This window comes from Phoca vitulina, unplaced genomic scaffold (genome assembly GCF_004348235.1).
Source record: "Phoca vitulina isolate PV1807 unplaced genomic scaffold, GSC_HSeal_1.0 scaffold94, whole genome shotgun sequence".
Taxonomy (NCBI): domain Eukaryota; kingdom Metazoa; phylum Chordata; class Mammalia; order Carnivora; family Phocidae; genus Phoca; species Phoca vitulina.
The window spans coordinates 2,941,690-2,965,678 of NW_022589797.1; the positions used below are offsets into that span (position 1 = coordinate 2,941,690).

General features: G+C 41.5%; 1 protein-coding gene across 2 annotated transcripts in view; it reads left to right on the plus strand.

Annotated features, from left to right (window-relative positions):
- The window catches only part of UBAP2 (ubiquitin associated protein 2), a 128,285-nt gene that overhangs the window by 26,264 nt on the left and 78,032 nt on the right, over positions 1 to 23,989 (plus strand). For both annotated transcript variants that reach the window (XM_032396916.1, XM_032396915.1), the window contains exon 2: positions 14,443 to 14,582. In XM_032396916.1, the coding sequence (XP_032252807.1) occupies positions 14,484 to 14,582 (99 nt within the window). In that variant the 5' untranslated portion in view covers positions 14,443 to 14,483. The remainder of the gene's footprint in view (positions 1 to 14,442; positions 14,583 to 23,989) is intronic.

Consider the following 23,989-nt stretch of genomic DNA (forward strand, 5'->3'; position numbering starts at 1 on the left):
TTAAAAAAGTGTATTTGTTCATGTGTATTTATTCATATTGGAGAACACTAAACTCAGAGAAAGCTCTAAAAATAATCATGGCAAAACAGTTAACCTTGTTCCATATAATACAACCAAAACAGTAAACCCAAACCAGCAAACTATCAAAATGGCTGAACTCAGAAAAAAGATTCAAAATGTGTACTGATACTGACGGAGAGACAGATTCAAATACAGTAAGTTTTGGGGCGCCTGGGTGGCTCAGTTGGTTAAGTGTCTGACTCTTGATTTTGGCTCAGGTCATGATCTAAGGGTTGTGCGATGGCTCAGTGGGGAGTCTGCTTGAGATGCTCTCCCTCTCCCTCTGTCCGCCCCCGCCCTGCACGCACACATGTGCATGCACTCTATCTCAAATAGTAAATCTTAAACCCCCAAAAATCCAATATATTAAGTTTTAAATCATAATATTTGGCATGTGATATATTCTTTTTAATTGGTTATTTACTATTCTAGTTTATGTAAAAGGCAGTGTAGTAATATGTCTGTTGCTTTTATCTAGCATTCCAATTAACAGAGGACCTATTTAGAAAATAAGTAAATAATACTAGGATAGCTAACATAGAAGAAGTTTGTCAGACCTTTTCTAGCTAAAATAGTTTTCAGGAGCATAATTTTTCTTGTGGATGCCTGAATTCGTACACTGAATTTCAGTTAGTCTCCTCTATTTTAAGATACACAGGTCAAGGGGCACCTGGGTGGCTCTTTAAGAAAAGATACACAGGTCAAAAAGATATCTAGAAATGGTAGTATAGTGTCATTTCATTAACCTGAGATCTGTAAGATTTACAAATAGGGGAACATTGTTCCACATCATAGGAAAGCTTGTTTTGAGGTCTCTATAATTGATTGTTCTGGAAAACAGAATTCCATTTATTGTTCTTTTTGGAATCATTGGCTCTGCTAGGATTTGTTCTTTTTCAGATCATTCTTAATTTCTAAAAGTTACCAGCTTCTGTAGCATGTTATTTCAACACACTTACCAAATGTCTCTTATATTGGTAGCTACTGAGTAGTGAAAGGAACAAAACAAGATGAGTGTCTGGTCTTATTTATGATATGATTAGGAAGGAAATTTAAATTTAGAAAAAATAGTAAACTAAAATACATTGTATATAAGTACTGTTGTATTTAAAGAGAAGCTAATATATTAAAAGCATTAGGAAATAAAATTCTAGAAATCTGTAGCCTGTTGTGGAATATTTTGAATGGACTTTGATAGAAACTTAAGGGCCTGTTAGTGTGATCTATCCTATTTGAACTATTTATCTTTATCCTTCTGGGTCACTAGGCCAGAAATGAAAATGATCATGAAACTTTGCATTTTAATTTTGCATGTTTGTTTATTAGGGCAGATTGTTATTTTCTGATTGTTTTTCAAGTATACATTACTTTAAATTTTTATCAAATATTGAGTATATAGAATAGAATACTTAGATATTGATGATTGTAACGTGTTGACTTCAGAGATTTTATGTGAAGTGTGTAATCAATGATCAACATTTATAAAATACATAAATATGAAGAACAAAAAAAATATTCATGTACCATGACCTAGTTAAGAAAAAAATCTTTTGAAATTCATGGTCTGCTACTTCCCAGTCCCAACCTGTGAATTAGGTAAAGTGAACCCCTATCCAGAATTTTGAGTTTATCCTTTCCTTGCTTTTCCTTATAATTTTAACACCTTTTTACAAACAAAATTAATAATTATTTATGCTTCTTGAGTATTAATGTAACCATAGTATGTATATTCTTTAGTCACTGTGTTTTCTTTTTCATTTTCCCATAGAGTATGTTACTGAGACTCAGCCAACATGTATATAGCTATTATCCATTTTCACTGCTTTATAGTATTCCTTGGTAGGAATATATTGAAGATGGTGTTTGGGTTGTTGCCTTGAACATACTAGTTACATGTTTTTTGGTACATATATGCTAGAGGTATATATATCTTGGGGAGGGGGTATAAGCCAGGAAGTGGAATTGCTAAATCATAGGGTATATACATGTTCACCTTTATTAAATAATGCTAGATTGTTATAGCAACAGGGGCTCGAGGGAGATCAAGAGTCACATACCCTTCTGACTGAGCTTCCAGATGCCCCATAGTATTTTTCTTTCTTTCTTTTTTTATTTTTTTAAGAGTTTGTTTGAGAGAGCGAGAGCGAGCACATGAGCAGGAAGGAGGGGCAGAGGGAGAGGGGAGAAGCGGACTCCCAGCTGAGCAGGGAGCCCAATGCGGGACTCGATTCTAGGACCCCAGGATCATGACCTGAGCTGAAGGCAAATGGTTAACCGACTCAGCCACCCAGGCAGCCTGTTTCCTGAAATTTGTAATTTTGCTTTTTGTGTATCATTAAAATACTTGTAAATTGGCTTTTTTTTTTTTTTTTTTTTTTTTAATTCAAGGGAAAGAGAGCATGAGGGGGGTGGGTGGAGGGACAGAGGGAGAGGGAGAAGCATACTCCCCGCCGAGCAGGGAACCCAATGTGGGGCTTGATCCCAGAACCCTGAGATAATGACCTCAGCTGAAGTCAGAAGCTTAACTATCCAGGTGCCCCTTGTAAATTGGCTTTTTTTTTTTAAGATTTTATTTTTAATTAATCTGTACATCCAATGCGGGGCGCAGACTCAAAACCCTGATATCAAGAGTTGCATGCTCCTCTGGCTAAGGCAGCCAGGTGCCCCTAAAATTGGCTTTTTAATGTATGGTCTAATAAAAAATCATTTTTTTAAAAAGTATAATCAACCACTCCTTTCAACCTCACTTCTTTAAAAGTTTACCTTTTCTCATCACATGTACTGCCATCTCTGTTAGAAATTATATCTGTGGGGCGCCTGAATGGCTCAGTCAGTTAAATGTCTGCCTTTGGCTCAGGTCATGATCTCAGGGTCCTGGGATTGAGCCCCACATTGGGCCTGCTTGGTGTGGAGTCTGCTTCTCCCTCTCCTTCTGGTTCCTGGCTCTCACTCTATCTCAAATAATAAATAAAATTTAAAAAAAAGAAATTATATATTTTTAAAGATTTTATTTATTTATTTGACGGAGAGAGACACAGCGAGAGAGGGAATACAAGCAGGGGGAGTGGGAGAGGGAGAAGCAGGCTTCCTGCGGAGCAGGGAGCCCGACACGGGGTTCGATCCCAGGACCCTGGGACCATGACCTGAGCCGAAGGCAGACACTTAACGACTGAGCCACCCAGGCTCCCCTAAACTTTTTTTTTTTAAGCAGTCTCTACCCCCAACGTGGATCTCGAACTCCCAACCCAGAGATCAGCAGTCACGTGTTCTTCTGACTGAGCCAGCCAGGCCCCATGAGAGTACTTCTAATTTTTAGAGCATGGTTTTTAGCCTAGGCATCCGTGGACACTGAGGGGGGTGGTGGAGTGGGGTTGTCTATTGCTTTGGGGAAGGGTATGAGAGATCTAAACCTACTGAAATTTTCACAAGGTAGAGTTGTGCATGCATATGTGTTTTTCTGGGGGAAGAGTCCATACTTTTCACCAAATTGTCTAAGTACTTAATGACCCAGAAGGTTTAATGAGACTCAAAATACTAGAATGAAACACATCTTTTTTTCTTTTTTTGAAGATTTTATTTATTCGAGAGAGAGAGAGCACGCGCGTGAGCACCAATGGGGGGGAGGGACAGAAGGAGAGGGAGAATCAGGCTCCCCGCTGAGCAGGGAGCCCAATGGGGGGCTCAATCCCAGGACCCTGGGATCATGACTTGAGCCAAAGGCAGACGCTTAACCAACTGAGCCACCCAGGCACCCAGAATGAAACACATATTTAATGAAAAACGTTATTTAAGGGGCGCCTGGGTGGCTCACTGGGTTAAGCGTCTGCCTTTGGCTTAGGTCATGATCTTGGAGTCCTGGGATCAAGCACCGCATCAGGCTCTCTGCTCAGCGGGGAGTCTGCTTCTCCCTCTCCCTCTGCGCTCACTCTCTTGCGCGCGCTCTCTCTCAAGCAAATAAATAAAATCTTAAAAATATATATATATTATTTAAACGTGTTATTTTTACCTTTAGTGAGATTGTGAATCTTGCAGCTAGGATTGTAATAAGTTGGAGAGCCTTCTTTAGGAAGGATATTTTCAAATTTATTGAAGCTTATCGGAAAGGGCCCCAGTGTTAGAGGTAGGTATGAGCAGCTCTTCACCTGGTGACATCATCTATGCCTTGAATAAATGGACTCTTCTTTTTTTTTTTTTTAATATTTTATTTATTTATTTGACGGAGAGAGAGACAGCGAGAGAGGGAACACAAGCAGGGGGAGTGGGAGAGGGAGAAGCAGGCTTCCCGCCGAGCAGGGAGCCCGATGCGGGGCTCGATCCCAGGACCCTGGGATCATGACCTGAGCTGAAGGCAGACTCTTAACCGACTGAGCCACCCAGGTGCCCCGAATAAATGGACTCTTGTTTAAAATCCAAATTCTTTTATTTTGTGGGATATTTCAGTTACCACATGGTAAATTTTTAAATTTTATTTATTTGTCAGTGAGAGAGAGAGAGCGCACAAGCAGCAGGGGGAGCGGCAGGCAGAGGGAGAAACAGGCTCCCCGCTGAGCAAGGAGCTGGATGTGGGACTCGATCTCAGGACCCTGGGATCATGCCCTGAGCTGAAGGCAGATGCTTAACCGACTGAGCCACCCAGGCATCCCTTGTGGATATTTCAGCAAGGGATTTATTCATCTTAACCCGCATCTCCCTTGATTATTCAGTTAAATTGTGATTCTGAATTTCTGATGTTTGATTTGCTTTCATGGTTAATATGTGGATTAACGGCACTATATGTATATTCAGGATTTCTGCTTTCACTTGGGATCCTCTGTGTCACTCTTCAGTTCTTTTTACTTGTTTTCTATTGATTTCCCCTTATATTCACCTTAGTAGTTGTCACAAGCCTTTGCCATTTTCTTATATTCCTCTACCCACCCCCCATCTAGTATTCCTTCTCTGCAGATATTTTTGTCTATTTTACTAAAAATTAAAGACCAATACAACAAACTCTGTTGACTATCTCTCCTAATCATAAAAATTTAGCTGCTCTTATGCCTCTCTTTTTCTTCATTCTGCTGGGTATGGTGACGGATCCCTCTTTTTCTCCAAGTGGATCATTTTCCTTCACTGCTGTCTCAAATGTGTTGCCTCTCAGTTATCTCCTCTTCAGCCCATGCATAGGTGTCTCTCTCTTTTTTTTATTTAAAATTTTTAAAAAGATTTTTTCATTTATTTTTTTGAGAGAAAGGGAGAGCACATGTACGGGGGCGGGGGGCAGAGGAAGAGGGAGAAGTAGGTTTCTCGCTGAGCAGGGATCCCAAGGCGAGGCAGGGCTCCATCCCAGGACCTGGAGATCATTACCTGAGCTGGAGGCAGTTGCTTAACTGACTGAGCCACCCAGGCGCCCCCTCTCTTTAATTATTTTTTTTTTTTAGTAATCTCTGCACCCAACTTCAGGTGCAAAGTCACGACCTGGAGATCAGGACTTGCATGTTCTACACAGTGAGCCAGCCAGGTACCCCTAGGTCTCTTTTGTTCAGTAAATATGTATGTATTAAATTGTGCGTACCTCCCATGTTCGGCCCCAGAAGAACAAGGGTGATGGGACAGAAATAAACACTTTCCTCAAGGGGCTTAGCATATATTAGACTTGATCAGTGTTCTTCATCCTTTTTTTTTCTTTTTTTAAGATTTTATTTATTTGAGGAGAGCACAAGAGGGGGGGAGGGTCAGAGGGAGAAGCAGATTCCCTGCTGAGTGGGGAGCCCAACGTGGGGCTCGATCCTGGGTCTTCAGGATCATGACCTGAACTGAAGGCAGACACTTAAACGACTGAGCCACCCAGGCGCCCCAGTGTTCTTCATCCTTGCAAAACTCTTCTTTGATGCTCTCTATCTCCTAGCTACCACGTCTTTCAAGTATGCTTAGTTTGCTGTCTGTCTTCCTCACTTATCTTGGCTTTTTCCTCATCACTATTTTTTTTTTTTTTTTTACTGAAGCTGTATTGATAGTGGTCACCAGTGAAGACCTAGTTGGAGTCCCAATGGACATTCCATTCAGTGATTTAAAATTCTTGAAATTTAAAAGGTTTTACTTCCATGTTATTTTATTTTTTAAGATTTTATTTATTTGAGAGAGCGAGCGAGAGAGAGCACAAGCAGGGAAGAGAGCGAGAAGCAGGCCTCCCGTGAGCAGGGAGCCCAATGTGGGGCTTGATCCCAGGATCCTGGGATCATGACCTGAGCAGAAGGCAGACACTTAACTGACTGAGCCATCCAGGCGCTCCTCCATGTTATTTTAAATGATAATGTTGTTCAACATTGCTGTTTTTCTGAGTGTATATGACTGTCCTGAAAAGTTAGGGAGATGGTTAGGTGTGGTACAGATGGACTTTGGAACTTGTTGCTGTGTGTCTTGTTTTCATAGTTAAGAGTTTTGTCTCTTCCAGCTTGCCCTCTTGCCACTGTTTTCCTAGTTTAGGATTATGAAGGCAATGGTTATTTCATAATACAGTATGTAGTTTGGTTTGTAGGCTCTGTACCCCAGGAAATACGCAGTTAGGACTCCCTGTATTGCATCTTAATGGTCTATGTAGAACCTTTCTTAGCTTTCTTTCTTTCTTTTTTTTTTTTTTTTTAAGATTTTGTTTATTTATTTTAGAGATAGAGTACGCGAGCATGGGTAGGAGCAGATGGAGAGGGACAAGCAGATTCGACATTGAGCGCAGAGCTGGAGGTGGGGCTCGATCTCATGACCCCGAAGTCATGACCTGAGCGGAAATCAAGAGTCGAATGCTCAACCAACCAAGCCACCTAAGCTTCCCCCAAGTTTTATTTCTGATTCTTAAAATGGGAATTATGCCAAGTTCTGTAGAGTGTTGTTGAGGATTACTGGGAGTAATGTATATAAAATAGGGCGCCTGGGTGGCTCAGTTGGTTAGACGACTGCCTTCGGCTCAGGTCATGATCCTGGAGTCCCGGGATCGAATCCCGCATCAGGCTCCCTGCTCGGCGGGGAGTCTGCTTCTCCCTCTAACCCTCCCCCATCTCATGCTCTCTCTCTCTATCTCATTCTCTCTCTCAGGTAAATAAATAAAATCTTTAAAAAAAAAAAAAAAAAAATGTATATAAAATATTTAACTTGGTAGTCAGCACATAGTAAATTTCAATAAAACATTTTGTTGTTTTCTTTTTTTTTTATTTTTTTTTTAAAGATTTTATTTATTTATTTGAGAGAGAGAATGAGATAGAGAGCATGAGGGGGGCAGGGTCAGAGGGAGAAGCAGACTCCCTGCAGAGCAGGGAGCCCGATGCGGGACTCGAGCCAGGGACTCCAGGATCATGACCTGAGCTGAAGGCAGTCGCTTAACCAACTGAGCCACCCAGGCGCCCCATTTTGTTGCTTTCAACATGTTCAGTATGTCCACAGTAATCCTTCACCTTGTTTGGAGTTATTCCTGAATCTCACTCTCCAGAAGCTGTCGATTTCAACTCTTAGGTGTTTCTTATGCCTCCTTCCCGCCTTTTTTTTCAGTTTATATGACACTTTCTTCTCTTCTATCCTCCCAGTATTATATAGTGATTTTTGGTTAGATCAGTATTCACTGTCCATATTATTATAACAATATAAATGTTATAGTTGAGCCATATTGCACCCTTTTTTTTTTTTTTTTGGAATTAACAGTTGTTTTTTTCCACCGTCCTTAGTTTTCTAGGTACCCACCACTGATTAACCTCTATACTTTCTTTCGTATGTGCAAATTCTAAGGGTTCTCAAAAACATTTTCTTGGAGGCATCTCTTTGGTTGCCCTCTTTCCTCCGATTAGAATTCATTGCTTCATAGGCCTCCTAATAGCTGTCTTCTTGATCTTTTTTCACCGTCATTGGGGTGATCCTTCTCCTGTGTTGGACCCTGTTGGACCCCTTTGTTATCCCCCCCGCCCCGTTCTTGGCAACCAGTCACCTGTTTTCTATCACTGTAGTTTTGTCTTTTCCATAATGTCAAAATAAAATAGAATACTATTGAATCATAATGAATTTGAGGCTGGATTCTTTCACTTAATATATTTGAGGTTTATCTCTGTTGTGTTTATCAATACTTCATTCTTTTTTATTGCTGAGTAATATTCAACCATATGGTTGTGCTCCAGATAATTCAACCTTTGAAGGACATTGGCTTATTTTCGGTTTTAGGGGACTGAGTAAAGGTGCTATGAGTATTCAGATGGTTTTTCAGGGAAGTGGCCCATGGCCATTCCAAGCTGCAAGGGAGGCTGTGAAATTATGTATTTAGCTTTTTGCCCTCTTCACAAGAGGATCGCAAGGGAGAAATAGTATGTTGTGAATGGATATTGGTAGGTAATTCATGGTGTTAATTGTAAATAGCTTCTCCTTGGTTTGTTCTTTTGTTTTTGATTGGTTCCTGGAGTGTCCTGATTTTCTGAGCTATTGCATATGTGTACACAACTTGGTTTTGTCTTTAAATTGATAGGTACTTTTTTTTTTTTTTTAATTTTATTTGTAGAGAGAGAGAGGGAGTGAGTGTGCAGGGGCAGGGACAAAGGGAGAGGAGAGAATCTCAAGCCGACTCCCTGCTGAGCACAGAGCCCAATGTGGGGCTTGATCTCATGACCTGAGCTGAAATCAAGAGTTGGAAGCTTAACCGACTGAGCCACCCAGGCGCCCCAATTGGCATTTAAAAATTTTTATGGCATTTATTTTTTTTTATTTTTTATTTTTTTAAAGATTTTATTTATTTATTTGACAGATAGAACAAGTAGGCAGAGAGGCAGGCAGAGGGAGAGGGAGAAGCAGGCTCCCTGCTGAGCAGGGAGCCCGATGCAGGGCTCGATCCCAGGACCCTGACCTGAGCCGAAGGCAGCCACTTAACCGACTGAGCCACCCAGGCGCCCCCAATTTTTATAGCATTTAAAAATACTAATTTATTTTCCAGAAAGCGCATTCGTGCAAGTGGGGGTGGAGGGGCAGAGATAGAGGGAGCGAGAGAATCCCAAGCCGACTCAATGCTCAGCGTGGACCCCAACACAGTGTTCTATCCCACAACCCCTAGATGATGACCTGAGCTGAAATCAAGAGTCAGATGCTCAACTGACAGAGCCACCCATGTGCCCCATTAAAAAAAATTTTTTTTTAAAGATCTGGCGAGAGAGAGCAGAAGGGAGGGGCAGAGAGAGAGGGGAGAGAGTCTTAGGCAGACTCCACACAGAGACCTATGCAAGGTTTGATCCCGTGACCCTGAGATCACGACCTGAGCCGAGACCAAGAGTTGGACGCTCAACCAGTTGTGCCACCCAGGTGTGCCCCTTGATTGGTATTTTTTTAAACATTTATTATTATTAATTTATTTGACAGAGAGAGAGACAGCACAAGCATGGGGACCGGCAAAGGGAGAGGGAGAAGCAGGTTTCCCACTGAGCAGGGAGCCCGAAGCAGGGCTCCATCCCAGGACCTTGGGATCATGACCCGCCGAAGGCAGATGCTGAAGTGACTGAGCCACCCAGGCACCCCTATTATTTATTTTTTTAAAAGTAAGCTCCTTGCCCAATGTGGGCTTGAACTCATGACTCTGAGATTTGTTTGCTCTATAAACTGAGCCAGCCAGGCATCCCCCCCCCATTTTTTTTAGATTTTATTTATTTTTTGAAAGATTTTATTTATATGAGAGAGAGAAGAGAGCGCACGTGTGAGTGAGGGAGCACAAGTGGGGTGAGGGGCAGAGGGAGAAGCAGACTCCCTGCTGAGCAGGGAGCCCTGTGAGGGGCTTGACCCCAGGACCCCAGGATCATGATCTGAGCCGAAGGCAGATGCTTAACTGACTGAACCACCCATGCACCCCTAGGTTTTATTTTTAAGTAATTACTGCACTCATTGTGGGGCTGGAACCCATAGCTCCAAGATCAAGAGTCACATGCTCTACTGATTGAGCCAGCCAGATGTCCCACTTGGTATTTTTGCCGAGTGTAGAATTTGAGCTTGGAAATGAAACTTTTAAGGCATTGCTGCATTGTTTTTTAAAATTGAGGTAAAATATACAAAATAAAATTTGCTCTTTTAACAGCTTTAAAGTGTACATTTCTCTGGAATTAAGTACATTCAGATGGTTTTGTGATCAGCACTACCATCTTCCTTTAGAACTTTTTATCTTCCCAGAAATTTCAAAACCATTAAGCAGAACTCCCCAGTCCCTCCAACTCTCAGCCCCTGGTGACCACTTTCACATTTGACTATGAATTTTTAAAAAGATTTATTTATTTAATTTGTTTTTAATAGATTTTATTTATTTATTTGGAAGAGAACGAGCACAAGCAGGGGAAGGGCAGAGTGGAGAGGGAGAAGCAGGCTCCCCACTGAGCAGAGAGCTCGATGTGGGGCTCGATCCCAGCATCTTCGGGTCACCAGCTGAAGGCAGATGCTTAACTGACTTGAGCCACACAGGTGCCCCTAAGATTTATTTATTTGAGAGAGAGACGATGGGGGGGGGTACAAGGGGGGCACAGGGAGAGGAGAGAGAGAATCCCAAGCAGACTCCGCATTGAGTACAGAGCCTGAATCTTAGGGTCCTGAGATCACAACCTGAGCCAAAACCAAGAGCTGGACACCTAACCGACTGTGCCACCCAGGTGCTCCTTGACTATGAATTTGACTTATTATAGGGGCGCCTGGGGGCACAGTTGGTTAAGTGTACGAAACTTGGTTTCGGCTTAAGTCAGGACCCTAAGGGTCGTACTCAGTGTGGTATCTGCTTGAGACTCTCTCTCCCTCTCCTCTACCCCTCCCCAATGCTCACTCTCACTCGTGCTCTTTCTCTCTCTCATAAATAAATCTTTGAATTTGACTATTGTAGGTAACTCATATAAGTAGAGTCATGGAGTATTTGTCCTTTTGTGACTGGCTTATTTTACTTAGCATAATGCTCCTGGTTCATCCCTATGTAGCATGTGTCAGAATTTTCTTCTTTTTTGGGACACCTGGCTGGTTCAGCCTGTGGATCTCCAGGTCATGAGTTCAAGCCCCATGTTAGGTGTAGAGCCTACTAAAAAAAAAAAAATTTCTTCCCTTTTTTTTTTTTTTTTAAAAGTTTTTTTTTTTTATAAGGGATGGGGGGGGGGGGCAGAGGGGAAACAGGCTCCCAAGGAGCAGGAGCAGGAGCCCAATACGGGACTCGATCCCAGGACCTTAGAATCATGACCTGAGCTGAAGGCATATGCTTAACCAACTGAGCCACCCAGGCGCCCAAATTTTCTTCCTTCTTAAGGCTGACTAATAGGGGTGCCTGGCTGGCTCAGTTGGTAGAACATGTGACTCTTGATCTCAGGGTTGTGAGTTCAAGCCCCACATAAAAACTAAAAAATAGGGGCGCCTGGGTGGCTCAGTCGTTGGGCGTCTGCCTTTGGCTCAGGTCATGATCCCAGGGTCCTGGGATGGAGCCCCGCATCGGGCTCCCGGGTCTGCGGGAAGCCTGTTTCTCCCTCTCTCTCTCCCCCTGCTTGTGATTCTGCTCTCACTGTGTCTCTCTCTGTCAAATAAATAAATAAAATCTTTAAAAAAAAAAAAAAACTAAAAAATAAAAATAAAAAAATAGAATATTATTCAGCCTCTTATGTATATGCTACGTTTTGCTTATCCATTTATCTCTTGGTAGAAACTTGGGTTGCTTTCACTTTTTAGCTATTGGGTATAATAGTGCTATGAACATGGGTATATAAATACCTCATTGACACCCCACTTTCAGTTTTATTTTTTTGTATATACTCAGAAGTGGAATTGCTGAATGAGATAGTATTTTTTTTTTTGAGGTTGCTATACTGTTTTCGGTACTGGCTGTTCCATTTTACATTTCCACTAGCAGTATACAAGGGTTACAGTTTCTCTGCATCCTGTCCAAAATTTAATTCCTGTTTTTATTTTTATTGATTGGTTTTTAAGGATTTTATTATAGAGAGCGTGAGAGAGAGAGAGAGAGAGAGAGAGATCATATGAGCAGGGGTGAGGGGTACAGGGAGAAGCAGACTTCCCAGTGAGCAGGGAGCCTGATGCGGGACTCGATCCCAGGACCCTGGGATCATGACCTGAGCTAAGGCAGATGCTTAACCTACTGAGCCTCCCAGGCACCCTATTTATTTTTTTAAAGATTTTATTTATTTGAGAGAGAGAACATGCGTTGGGGGGAGGGGCAGAGGGGGAGAGAAGCAGACTCCCTGTGGAGCAGAAAGCCAGATAGCGGGGCTCCATCCCAGGACCCCTAGATCATGAAGGCAGACGCCCAGCTGACTGAGCCACCCTGGTACCCCTAATTTCTATTTTTAATTCTTATTGTAGAGGGCGCTTGAGTGGCTCAGTCGTTAAGCATCTGCCTTTGGCTCAGGTCATGATCCCAGGTCCCTGGGATCAAGCCCCGCGTCGGGCTCCCTGCTAGGCGGGAAGCCTGCTTCTCCCTCTCCCTCTGCCTCTCCCCCACTCATGCTCTGTTTGTCTCTCTGTATCTTTGTGTCTCAAATGAATAAATAAAATCTTAAAAAAAAATAGTGGTAAAATAAATACTGGTTAAGAACAGTTGGTGATGTTTGAGATTTTTGTTTAGAATCGCTATAATCATAAACCATAGACTTTTATTTCTTTATTTTTAAGATTTTATTTTTATTTATTTTTCTATTATTTTTTAAAGATTTTATTTACTTATTTGACAGAGAGAGAGACAGTGAGAGAGGGAACACAAGCAGGGGGAGTGGGAGAAGGAGAAGCAGGCTTCCTGCCAAGCAGGGAGCCCGATGTGGGACTCGATCCCAGGACCCTGGGATCATGACCTGAGCCGAAGGCAGATGTTTAATGACTAAGCCACCCAGGTGCCCCTATTTTTTAAAGATTTTATTTGTTTTTTCATGAGATACACAGAGAGAGGCAGAGGCAGAGAGAAGCAGGCTCCCGTGGAGCAGGGAGGCCGATGTGGAACTCGATCCCAGGACCCTGGGATCATGACCTGAGCCAAAGGCAGACGCTTAACTGACTGAGCCACCCAGGCACCCTTTTAATTTTATTTTTTAAAGAGATTTATTTTAGAGCGCAAGTGAGAGTGTGGGTGGGGAGGAGGGGGGAAGAGAGAGAGAGTTTTAAGCAGACTGTGTGCTGAGCATAAAGTCCCACATAGGGCTCAATCTCACAACCCTGAGATCACGACCTGAACTAAAATAAAAACTCAGATGCTTAACTGACTGCACCACCCAGGTGCCCCTAAGATTTTATTTTATTTTTTATTTTTTATTTTTAAAGATTTTATTTATTTATTTGCGAGAGAGAGAGAGTGAGTGAGAGAGCACAAGCCATGAGGCGGGTGGGAGGGGGGAAAGGCAGAGGGAGAAGCAGACTCCCTGCAGAGCAGGGAGCCCGATGCGGAACTCGATCCTGGGACTCCAGGATCATGACCTGAGCCGAAAGCAGTTGCTTAACCAACTGAGCCACCCAGGTGCCCCAAGATTTTATTTTTTGTTTTTATTTGAGAGAGAGAGAGAGAGAGCATGAGCTGGGGGAGAGGCAGACTTCCCACTGAGTAGGGAGCCTGATGGCAGGGCTCTATCCCAGGACCCTGAGATCATGACCTGAGCCGAAGGCAGACACTTAACTGACTGAGCCACCCAGGCACCCGTAAGATACTATTTTTAAGTAATCTTTTTTTTTTTTTTTTAATTTTATTTATTTATTTGACAGAGAGAGACACAGTGAGAGAGGAACACAAGCAGGGGGAGTGGAAGAGGGAGAAGCAGGCCTCCCGCCAAGCAGGGAGCCCGATGCGGGGCTCGATCCCAGGACGCTGGGATCATGACCTGAGCCGAAGGCAGGCGCCCAATGACTGAGCCACCCAGGCGCCCCTATTTTTAAGTAATCTATGCACCCAGTATCGGACTCAAACTCATAACCCTGAGATCAAGAGTTGCACACTCCACTGTCTGAGTCAGCCAGGTGCCCCAACTGTAGACTTTTAGATTGCATTAGTAAAATTGGCTTAATTGTTACTAGGAAAATGTAAAATCCTAATGGGTTATTTCTTGAGAATTGTGGTGCTTTGTTTTGTTTTTTAAGCTTTTATTTATTTATTTGAGAGAAAAAGATCATGCACAGGGGTAGAGGCAGAGGGAGAGAAAGAGGGAGAAGCAGACTCCCCGATGAGCAGGGAGCCTGAAGTGGGGCTCGATCCCAGGACCCTGGGATCATGACCTGAGCCGAAGGCAGGAGCTTAACCCACTGAGCCACCCAGGTGCCCCGAGAATTTGTGTTTTGGAGACCTGTTATGTTTTGTCTCGTGTTTTCTCCTTATTCCTGAATTTTATTCTTCTCTTATACTATAATTTGGAAGTTTTGCTTACTACCATGCCTGCTTTCTTGCAGATTTTCTATTTTGTACATACGTTATTTTGTATATACTGTATATGATGACTTCGGTGAGCAGTGACCGTTCCCGAGGTGCTCGGGAAAAAACACAAATTTCAGCGTCACAGGCATCACAACTACAGAAACAAGTAGTACAGGTAAGTTTTTGTGGAACTCTTCTGTAGAGTTATGTTAATTAGGGAGCACATACTCTCCTTTGTTGGATACCTTAGGATTTTGAATCTTGTTTTTATTCATTTTTTTTTTTTTTAAAGATTTTATTTATTAGAGAGAGAATGAGAGTGAGAGCATGAGGGGGGAGGGTCAGAGGGAGAAGCAGACTTCCCGCCCAGCAGTGAGCCCGATGCGGGACTTGATCCTGGGACTCCAGTATCATGACCTGAGCCGAAGGCAGAGACTTAACTGACTGAGCCACCCAGGTGCCCCCCAAATCGAGCATTTTATACATGTTTTTGACTAGATTTGCAAACCCTTTTTCAGAGGCCCATCATAAATTTCAGATTGACGATTTGATTATACTTTGACAGCTAATTACAAGTACTTTTTTATAATCAGTCATAACCAAGTGCCCTCTTGATGTTAAGGGAGTAAGGGAGACAGAGAGAGTAGACTCTATTGTTGCTTTACATTTTTCTGTATAAGGTTAGCCTTAAATTTTGCTTCTATCAATAGACTTAAAACTCTGCTGTTCAGTGCTTGTTCCTAAATACATTTACCCCGATAATTATTCACAACTGATATGAAAGACTACCTCTTGTTGGAAAAATTTTGACTTTTTTTTAGATTTTTTTTTTTTTGTTGTTTTTTTTTTTTTTTTGTTTGTTTTTTTTTTGACAGAGAGACACAGCGAGAGAGGGAACACAAGCAGGGGGAGCAGGAGAGGGAGAAGCAGGCTTCCCGCCGAACAGCGAGCCTGATATGGGGCTCGATCCCAGGACCCCGGGATCATGACCTGAGCCGAAGGCAGACGCTTAACGACTGAGCCACCCAGGCGCCCCAAATTTTGACTTTTTATACTAGATCCTCCTTTTGTAGGTGAATGCTTAAGAGGCTATTCAGGAAACTTTTTTTTTTTTTTAAGATTTTATTTACTTATTTGACGGAGAGACACAGCGAGAGAGGGAACACAAGCAGGGGGAGTGGGAGAGGGAGAAGCAGGCTTCCCGTGGAGCAGGGAGCCTGATGCGGGGCTCGATCCCAGGATCCTGGGATCATGACCTGAGCTGAAGGCAGACGCTTAACGACTGAGCCACCCAGGTGCCCCATTCATGAAACATTTTCTTATCAAAGAAGAAATACAAGTTATGAGTAATCATAGGTGCAACCCTGTTTATAATCAAATATAAATTAAAACAACATTTTGTTGTTGTTTATCCAGTCAAGATTAAAAGTGTAATCTTTTAGGGGTGCCTGGCTGGCTCAGTCGGTGGAGCGTGCGACTCTTGATCTCACATTGTAAGTTTAAGCACCACATTGGGTGTAGAGTTTACTTCAGAATAAAATCTTTTTTTTTTTTTTTTTTAAGTGTAATCTTTTAGGGTTGCTGGGTGGCTCAGTTGGTTAGGCGTCTGCCTTTGGCTTGGGTCATGATCCCAGGGTTCTGGGGTGGAGCCCACCATTGGCCTCCCTGCTCATTGGGGAGCCTGCTTCTCCCTCTTGCCCCTGCTTATTCTCTCTCTCTCAAATAAATAAGTAACATCTTTTAAAAAAACTAAAAAAGAAAAAAAAAGTGTAATCTTTTAAAGAGGGCCAAATGAAATGTTGGGAATGTAAATTGTTTCTATCTCCCACCCAAGTAGAGTCCTTGGGCTGATTTCCAGTGAATCAGTCTCCAGACTGGAGGAGGGAGGGCTCTCTTCCTCCCAAGGGATGTTGTCACTAATAGTTTTCCATGGGCACTTTGGGGATGGCTCATTTTATGTAATTAGATGAAAAATTGCCCACTGAGCTGTGGGAAGGATTCTTAGACCCTTACATTCCTAGTTTTCCTTTTTAAAAAAGTATGGTGAGAATTTCTCAGAAAAGCAGTATGAATAACATTGTTCATGTTCATTTATGCATGAATCCCATTTTAGGAAGTATTTCCTAAGGAAGCAACCTTAAACTGGGGGTGGGGGTAGCGCTTTATTCTGTAAGATGTTTGTTGCCCAGTTCTAAATGTCCAAAGGTAGGTTATCTCAGGACACCTCTATCAAAGCAGAGGGATGTAAGAGAGAAGACCATTAACTCTTAGATTCTGAATAAAGTGGGTCTGTCACTTTCCCAACTAGATGAATTACTTAAATCTCTTTGAACCTCACTTAAAAAGAAAAAAACCCAAAAAACATGCTTTGAGATTTAAATAAGAATAGTACACATAATTCCTGAATATCCTTCATCCAGATCTCCCAGATATTAACATTTTTACCATGTTTATATTTTTCTCCTTCCTCCAAAAAAGAAACTACATACAGTTTTTCCCCACAGCCTTTTGAGAGTAAGTTGTAGATGTGGTGAATACCACATCTGAGTACTTCAGTATGTTATTTGTCAAGGACATAATTACAGAACAGTTATTAAAAAATCAGGAAATCAACTCATGTAATCTACGGACTATATTACTATAGTCCCAGTTGTCTCAATAATGTCCTTTTTAGCTAATTAAGTCCTTTATCGTACATTGTATTCAGATGTCCGTTCTTGTCATTTTTTTTTTTTTTTTAAAGATTTTATTTATTTGAGAGAGAGAGACACAGCCAGAGCAGGAACACAAGCAGGGGAAGTGGGAGAGGGAGAAGCAGGCTTCCCGCAGAGCAGGGAGCCCCATGCGGGGCTCCATCCCAGGACCCTGGGATTATGACCTGAGCCAAAGGCAGACGCTTAACGACTGAGCCACCCAGGCGCCCCTTTTCAGTCATTTTTAATGTGGAACTTCCTTTCCTCTGGTTCATAACATTGACCCATTTGAAGAATATAGGCCAGTTACTTTGTAGAATAACGATCAGTTTTAATTTGTCTGAGATACTCATAATTAGAATTATGCATTTTTGAAGATTTATTTATTTTATTTTATTATTTTTTTAAGATTTATTTATTATTTGAGAGAGAGTGCGCAGAAGTGGGGGGTAGGGGCAGAGGGAGAAGCAGACTCCCCGCTGAGCAGAGAGCCAGATTCGAGACTCGATCCCTGGGTTCTAGGATCGCAACCCGGAGCTAAAGGCAGACACTTAACCGACTGAGTCACCCAGGCACCCCAGAACTCCACATTTTTAAAATGTGACATGGAGGGGCGCCTGGGTGGCTCAGTCGGTTGAACGTCTGCCTTCGCTTTGGGTCCTGGGATCCACAGAGGTGGGCTCCCTGCTCAGCGGGGAGTCTGCTTCTTCCCTCTCCCTCTGCCCCTCCCCCTGCTGCTTTCTCTCCCTCCCTCTCTCTCTCTCATAAATAAATAAAAGAAAAGTGACTTTTCAGGATGGTTGTAAGGAATTAGAAATGGTGTAGGTTGTATTCAGGAATTGTTAACCTTTAGTCATTGTATATTCCACATAAGTTATGAAGTGATTATAATACCGTTTGAAATTATGTTGGAAAATGCCTGGTTCCTGATCAACTGAGACAGGACCCAAAATTATAGTATAGAACAACTGTTAAAACAAGAAAAAAGAAAAGACAAGTAGACTGTGTTAATAATGTTTATCTTTGGTGGTAGGCATAAGGATGATTAAAAAAATCGTATTTCATTATATTTTCCAAATTTTTTCATTGGCAAATACAACAAAAAATATTTGGCTTACATAGAAAAGTTGTCAACACATTCTTCACTGTGAAAGTAGCTTAGCTCTGGGGCGCCTGGCTGGCTCAGTCATGGAGCATGCAACTCTTGATTTCCAGGTTGTGAGATCAAGCCCTAGGGGGCGTGGAGTTTACCTAAAAAAATTAGGAGGAAAAAAAGAAGAAAGTAGCTTAGCCTATTATAAGCCAAGTGAATGGAAGTAATGCTGCTTTTCTTGGCAAGACCTGACAGTTGGGTGGTGGATGTCACTAGTGTTTGTCGTAGGGTAGGGTGCAGTCACCTTGTTTAACTTCAAATTATCAGTTGATTTTGCTTTTTCCTCTGATTTTTCAAGTTGTACAGATTTCTTGACATTTCCCAGAGGTTGTCTGAAAGTTTCCTGTCTTAGTTGAATTTATGTTTGGGGTTTTCTTTATCGCATATTTAACGTAATTTTCTTGGCTAGGTTAGTCACCAAAGGTAAAAAATATTTAAAGTTCTGATTTAAAATGCTTTTTATTTCATTAATATGATAGGCTAGTACTGCAGTACTGTAGTTGTTAAACATCTGTTAAATGCATCAGGTCCGCTTTCAGAAGTTATGTCTAAATGGCCCTCTTAGGAAGAATACAGATGATATCATTGAAGAGAAATGCAAAGAATATTTGAGTCTAATACTTAAGCTGAGAAAATTAAGTCTGAATAAATTAGTAATTGGTATTTACCTAATGTATGACTTTACATTTTATTATAATTATTATTTTTTTTTCCAAAGATTTATTTACTTGACAGAGAGAGACACAGTGAGAGAGGGAACACAAGCAGGGGGAGGGAGTGGGAGAGGGAGAACAGGCTTCCTGCCGAGCAGGGAGCCGGATGTGGGTCTCGATCCCAGGGCCCTGGGATCATGACCTGAGCCGAAGGCAGACGCTTAACGACTGAGCCACCCAGGCGCCCCTTTACATTTTATTTTTTATTTTTAGGTATGTATGTGTAATTTTAAAGTAGACTCCATGGAACCCAACATGGGGCTTGAACTCCAGATCCTGAGATCAAGATTTGCATGCTCTATTAACTGAGCCAGCCAGTGGCCCCTTAACTTTACATTTTAGAAATTTGGAGGTGAAACAATATAAAATGAAAATGTAAAAAATATGTGGAAGCCCCAGACTGTTACCTATAGCAAAATGCTATTACTAATAACTATTCTTAAAATCTTAAGTGAAAGTCTGTGAATTCAAGTGTTTTCTTGCTAATACTTTGTAAGATAGTTTAATAGAGTCAGGGGAAGCATTTTGTGTGTGTGTGTGTGTGTGTGTGTGTGTGTGTGTGTGTAACTTGGTACATTAAGGAATCAAAGGCAGTTCTCAGGCACTTTTCAAATTTAAATATTGCTGCTTTTAGATCTATTATTAGTGACTGTTCCCCCCCACCCCACCCCCGCCCCATTACTTTTAATCCCATACCCATTTCAGAAGGATACTACAGCCAGAGTCCCTGGTTTTATGTGTGTCTTGTACTCTGTGACATTGCTGTGTGTTATATTTTCTGTCTGAAATGTCTTGAACCAAGCACATTTTTTTTTTTTAAGATTTTATTTTTTTATTTGTCAGAGAGAGATGGAGAGCACAAGCAGGGGAAGCGTGACAGGAAAGAGGGAGAAGCAGGGTGAAGTGTTGAAATTTCCCCCCCTAACATTTTGTTAGGAAGATGTTCAAATACAGAGAGTCTTTGAAAAGAGTTGTATGGTGAACACCCATACACTCAAAATTAGCTTTTTTTTTTTTTTAAGATTTTATTTATTTGAGAGAGGGAGACAGAGATAGCGAGAGAGAGCACAAGCAGGGAGGAGAGGGAGAAGCAGGCTCCCCGCGGAGCAGTTAGCCTGATGCAGGGCTTGATCCCAGGACTCTGGGATCATGACCTGAGCTGAAGGCAGACGCTTAATGACCAAGCCACCCAGGCACCCCCCAAAATTAGCTTTTTGATATATTTGTTTTATTACATCTGGCTAGCTATCCATTATTTTATCTTATTTTCTTGATGAATTTCAAGGTAAATTAAAGTCATCAATATAGTTTAGTCCTACGCTCTTTAGCATATACACATATATAACTAGAGTTTGATATTTGTTTAGGTCCCCCCCCCCTTTTCTAAATTGAAATTTACATAGGGAGACATTTTAAGTGTTACCAGATTATTTTTTGTTGGATGCATGTACCTGTATAACTCAGTCCCCTCTCAAGATACAGAACATCACCCTCATCCCAGAAGCTTCTGCGGCTTTTATTATGTTTTCTTGGTGCAGACATCCTGACTTCTTTTAGGGTTCTGGCAATTTTCTTTATGTACTGCTGATTTCTTTCACCTTGCCTCTAACTCTCATTTTATCTTTTTTTTTTTTTTTTTAAGATTTTTTAATTTTTATTTGACAGAGTACAAGCAGGCAGAGGGAGAGGGAGAAGCAGGCTCCCCGCTGAGCAGGGAGCCTGATGCGGGGCTTGATCCCAGGACCCCGGGATCATGACCCGAGCCGAAGGCAGACGCTTAACCGTCTGAGCCACCCAGGGGCCCCTCATTGTATCTTTTTGTGTGCCTCTTTTCCCTTAAGACTCTGCAGGTTTCCCATAACTAATGTGGACTGTGTTTTCTAGTCTTCGCACATGTTGTAGTCATTTTCCTCAGTCTTCAAGTATAAAATGACAGAAAAAAACATCATCTTCCGTTATATCCCTTCCTTCTTATGGCAACCACACTAGCCTAGACCCTCATTACTATATTCTTAGACTGATAAAATAGGTTCCTCCCTAGCTTGGAGGCAGTGTGATTCACTCGGCACTACATACCTGTGGTAGTTAGAACCCTATGCCTTTAACACCCAGCATAAAGTGTTAGTAAATTGCTTAGGGGACACTATGGTGTTGAACTGTACTACTATGTCTAAGATCTTTCCTAGCAATAAAATTGAAGCTCCACTTCACGATTTAATAATCTTTATAATAGGAACTTTTTTTTATCTTATGGAAAGATAATGCTTCAGGGATGAAGAATTTCATGATGGCTGCTTGCCAGATTGTTGTTGGCCCTTTCCTGTATAACAGTTTTTCTGAAGTTTGCATGCATATTGTAAGGGTGTATATTTGGACATTTTCCATCTTTATATATGTATGCTCCTACCTTCCTTGCTTAATTGCCTCAGGACTTTCCTTGTCTAATTGCTTTAATTAGACCCTCCAGTACAAAAGGTTAGAACAGACACCTTGTTTTGTTCTTGATACTAGGGAGAAAGCTTTCATTTGTCTTTCACTGTTAAGTATGTTGTTAGCTGTGGTTTTTGTAGTTGCCTTTATTAGGTTGAGGAAGTTCCCTTCTATTTCTGATTTGTTGAGTCCTTGTTATCATGAAAGGATATTGGATTTTATCAAATGCTTTTTCTGTGTCTTCTGAAATATTCATGGGGTTTTGTTATTTTATTAATATGATCTATTACATTGTTCAGATGTTAAACAACCTTGAATTATTGGGATAAACCTTACTTGGTAATGGTATATAATCCTTTGTGTATGTTGCTGGTTTGCTAGGATTTTGTGAAAGATTTTTTCATCCATAGTGGTATTTTTCTGTAGGTGTCTTTTCTTGTGATGTTTTTGATTTTGGTATCAGGATAATACTGACCTTGTAGAATGAGTTAGGAAGTGTTCCCTTCTATATTTTTTGGAAGAGTTTGTAAAGAATTGGTATGCGTGTTAATTCCTTCATCATTTGGAAGAATTTACCATTGAAGCCATCTGGCCCTGGGCTTTTCTTTGTGGGAACTTTTTATTTATTTATTTTAAGTTGGCTCCACAACCAACATGGGACTTGAACTCAAGGCCCTGAGATCAAGAGTCCCATGCTCTTCTGACTGAGCCAGCCAGGTGCCCCTGTGGGAACTTTTTGATGGCTAATTCAGTCACTTGTTATAGAATTTTCATTTTTCTTGACATAGTTTCAGTAGTATCTTTTTAGGAATTTTTTTTGTCTAGGTTATGCAGTTTGTGGCATACATTTGTTTATGGAATTTTATAATCCTTTTTATTCCTCTAACATAGGTAGCGATGTCCCCAATTTCATTCCTGATTTTAATGACTTTAGTCTTCTCTCTCCTTTCTTGGCTGATCTAGCTAAAAGGTTTGTCGGTTTTGTCGATTTCCCCTCCGCAAAGAATCAGATTTTTTTTTTTTCCTACTGTCTTTTTCGTTTATTTTTACTGTTGTCTCTGTTACTTCCTTCTTTAAAAAACAAACTATTTTGGAACGGGCTCCTGGGTGGCTCAGTCGTTAAGCGTCTGCCTTCGCCTCAGGTCACGGTCCCAGGGTCCTGGGATCGAGCCCCGCATCGGGCTCCCTGCTCTGTGGGAAGCCTGCTTCTCCCTCTCCCACCCCCCCTGCTTGTGTTCCCTCTCTCGCTGTGTCTCTCTCTGTCAAATAAATAAATAAAATCTTAAAAAAAAAAAAAAATCTCTGCACCCATCATGGGGCTTGAACTCTCAAACCCGAGATCAAGAGTCATATGCTCTGCCAACTGAGCGAGACGGTCACCCCTTCTGTCATTAATTCTTAGCTTTTTATTTATTTTTCCTTTTTAAATTTTTTACTTAAAATATTTCACCCTTTCACCTTTTATTTCTCTTGAAGCATTAACTGTTAAAAGTTTATTTTTGTGTTCCTTCTTTGTGTGTAGTCCTCATTTTTATTTCTGAGTTATAAAAAGACATAGTTATTTATGTATTATATAATTTTCTTTATGCCCAGTGCCTTTTTAAAAGATTTTTATTTGAGAGAGAGAGTGCATGAGCAAGGGGAGGGTGTACAGAGAGAGAGAGAAGCAGCAGACTCCTTTCCCCTGAGATCATGACCTGAACCAAAGTCAGACACTTAACCGACTGAGCCACCCAGGTACCCCATGCTCGGTGCCTTTTAGTTTTGAGATAGAAGATAGCAGTTGGGCTGTATTCTTTTTTTTTTTTTTTTTTAAGATTTTATTTATTTTTTTGACAGAGACACAGCAAGAGAGGGAACACAAGCAGGGGGAGTAGGAGAGGGAGAGAGAGAAGCAGGCTTCCCGCTGAGCAGGGATCCCGATGCGGGGCTAGATCCCAGGACACTGGGATGATGACCTGAGCCGAAGGCAGACGCTTAACGACTGAGCCATCCAGGCGCCCCAGGGCTTTATTCTCTAGGTACTTTTTTTTTGGTGTGTTTTCATTGGTTATGGGGGTATTATCTTGCTTCTTACTCTGTTTTTCTTAAAATAACTTTGTATGGGATTTGACCTTTATTTTTCTCTTGCTCTTATTTATGTGCAGTGAGTTTTCTTGGACTTTCAGATGGCTACATGGTTCTGAGTGGCTTTTCTAATTTAGAATAAATTAATAATTTATTAATTTAACTAATAAACCCTAGAGAGTTTCTTTTCTGTGTAATTACGTTGGCTTACTTTCTGAGATTTCCTGGCCCCTTCCCCTCCACCATTGCGGACCTTCTTTTCTTTCCTGTATATGTGGCTTAATTTTTTTTTTTTTAAGATTTTATTTATTCATTTGTCAGCGAAAGAGAGAGCGAGCAAGTGAGCACAAGCAAGGGGAGCTGCAGGCAGAGGAGGAGGCAGGCTCCCCGCTGAGCAAGGAGCCCGATGCGGGGCTCGACCCCAATGACCTGAGCCGAAGGCAGACGCTTAATGACTCAGCCACCCAGGCACCCATTACTAAGTATATTTTAAAAAGATTACCCTTACTTAGTGATTTAAGAAATA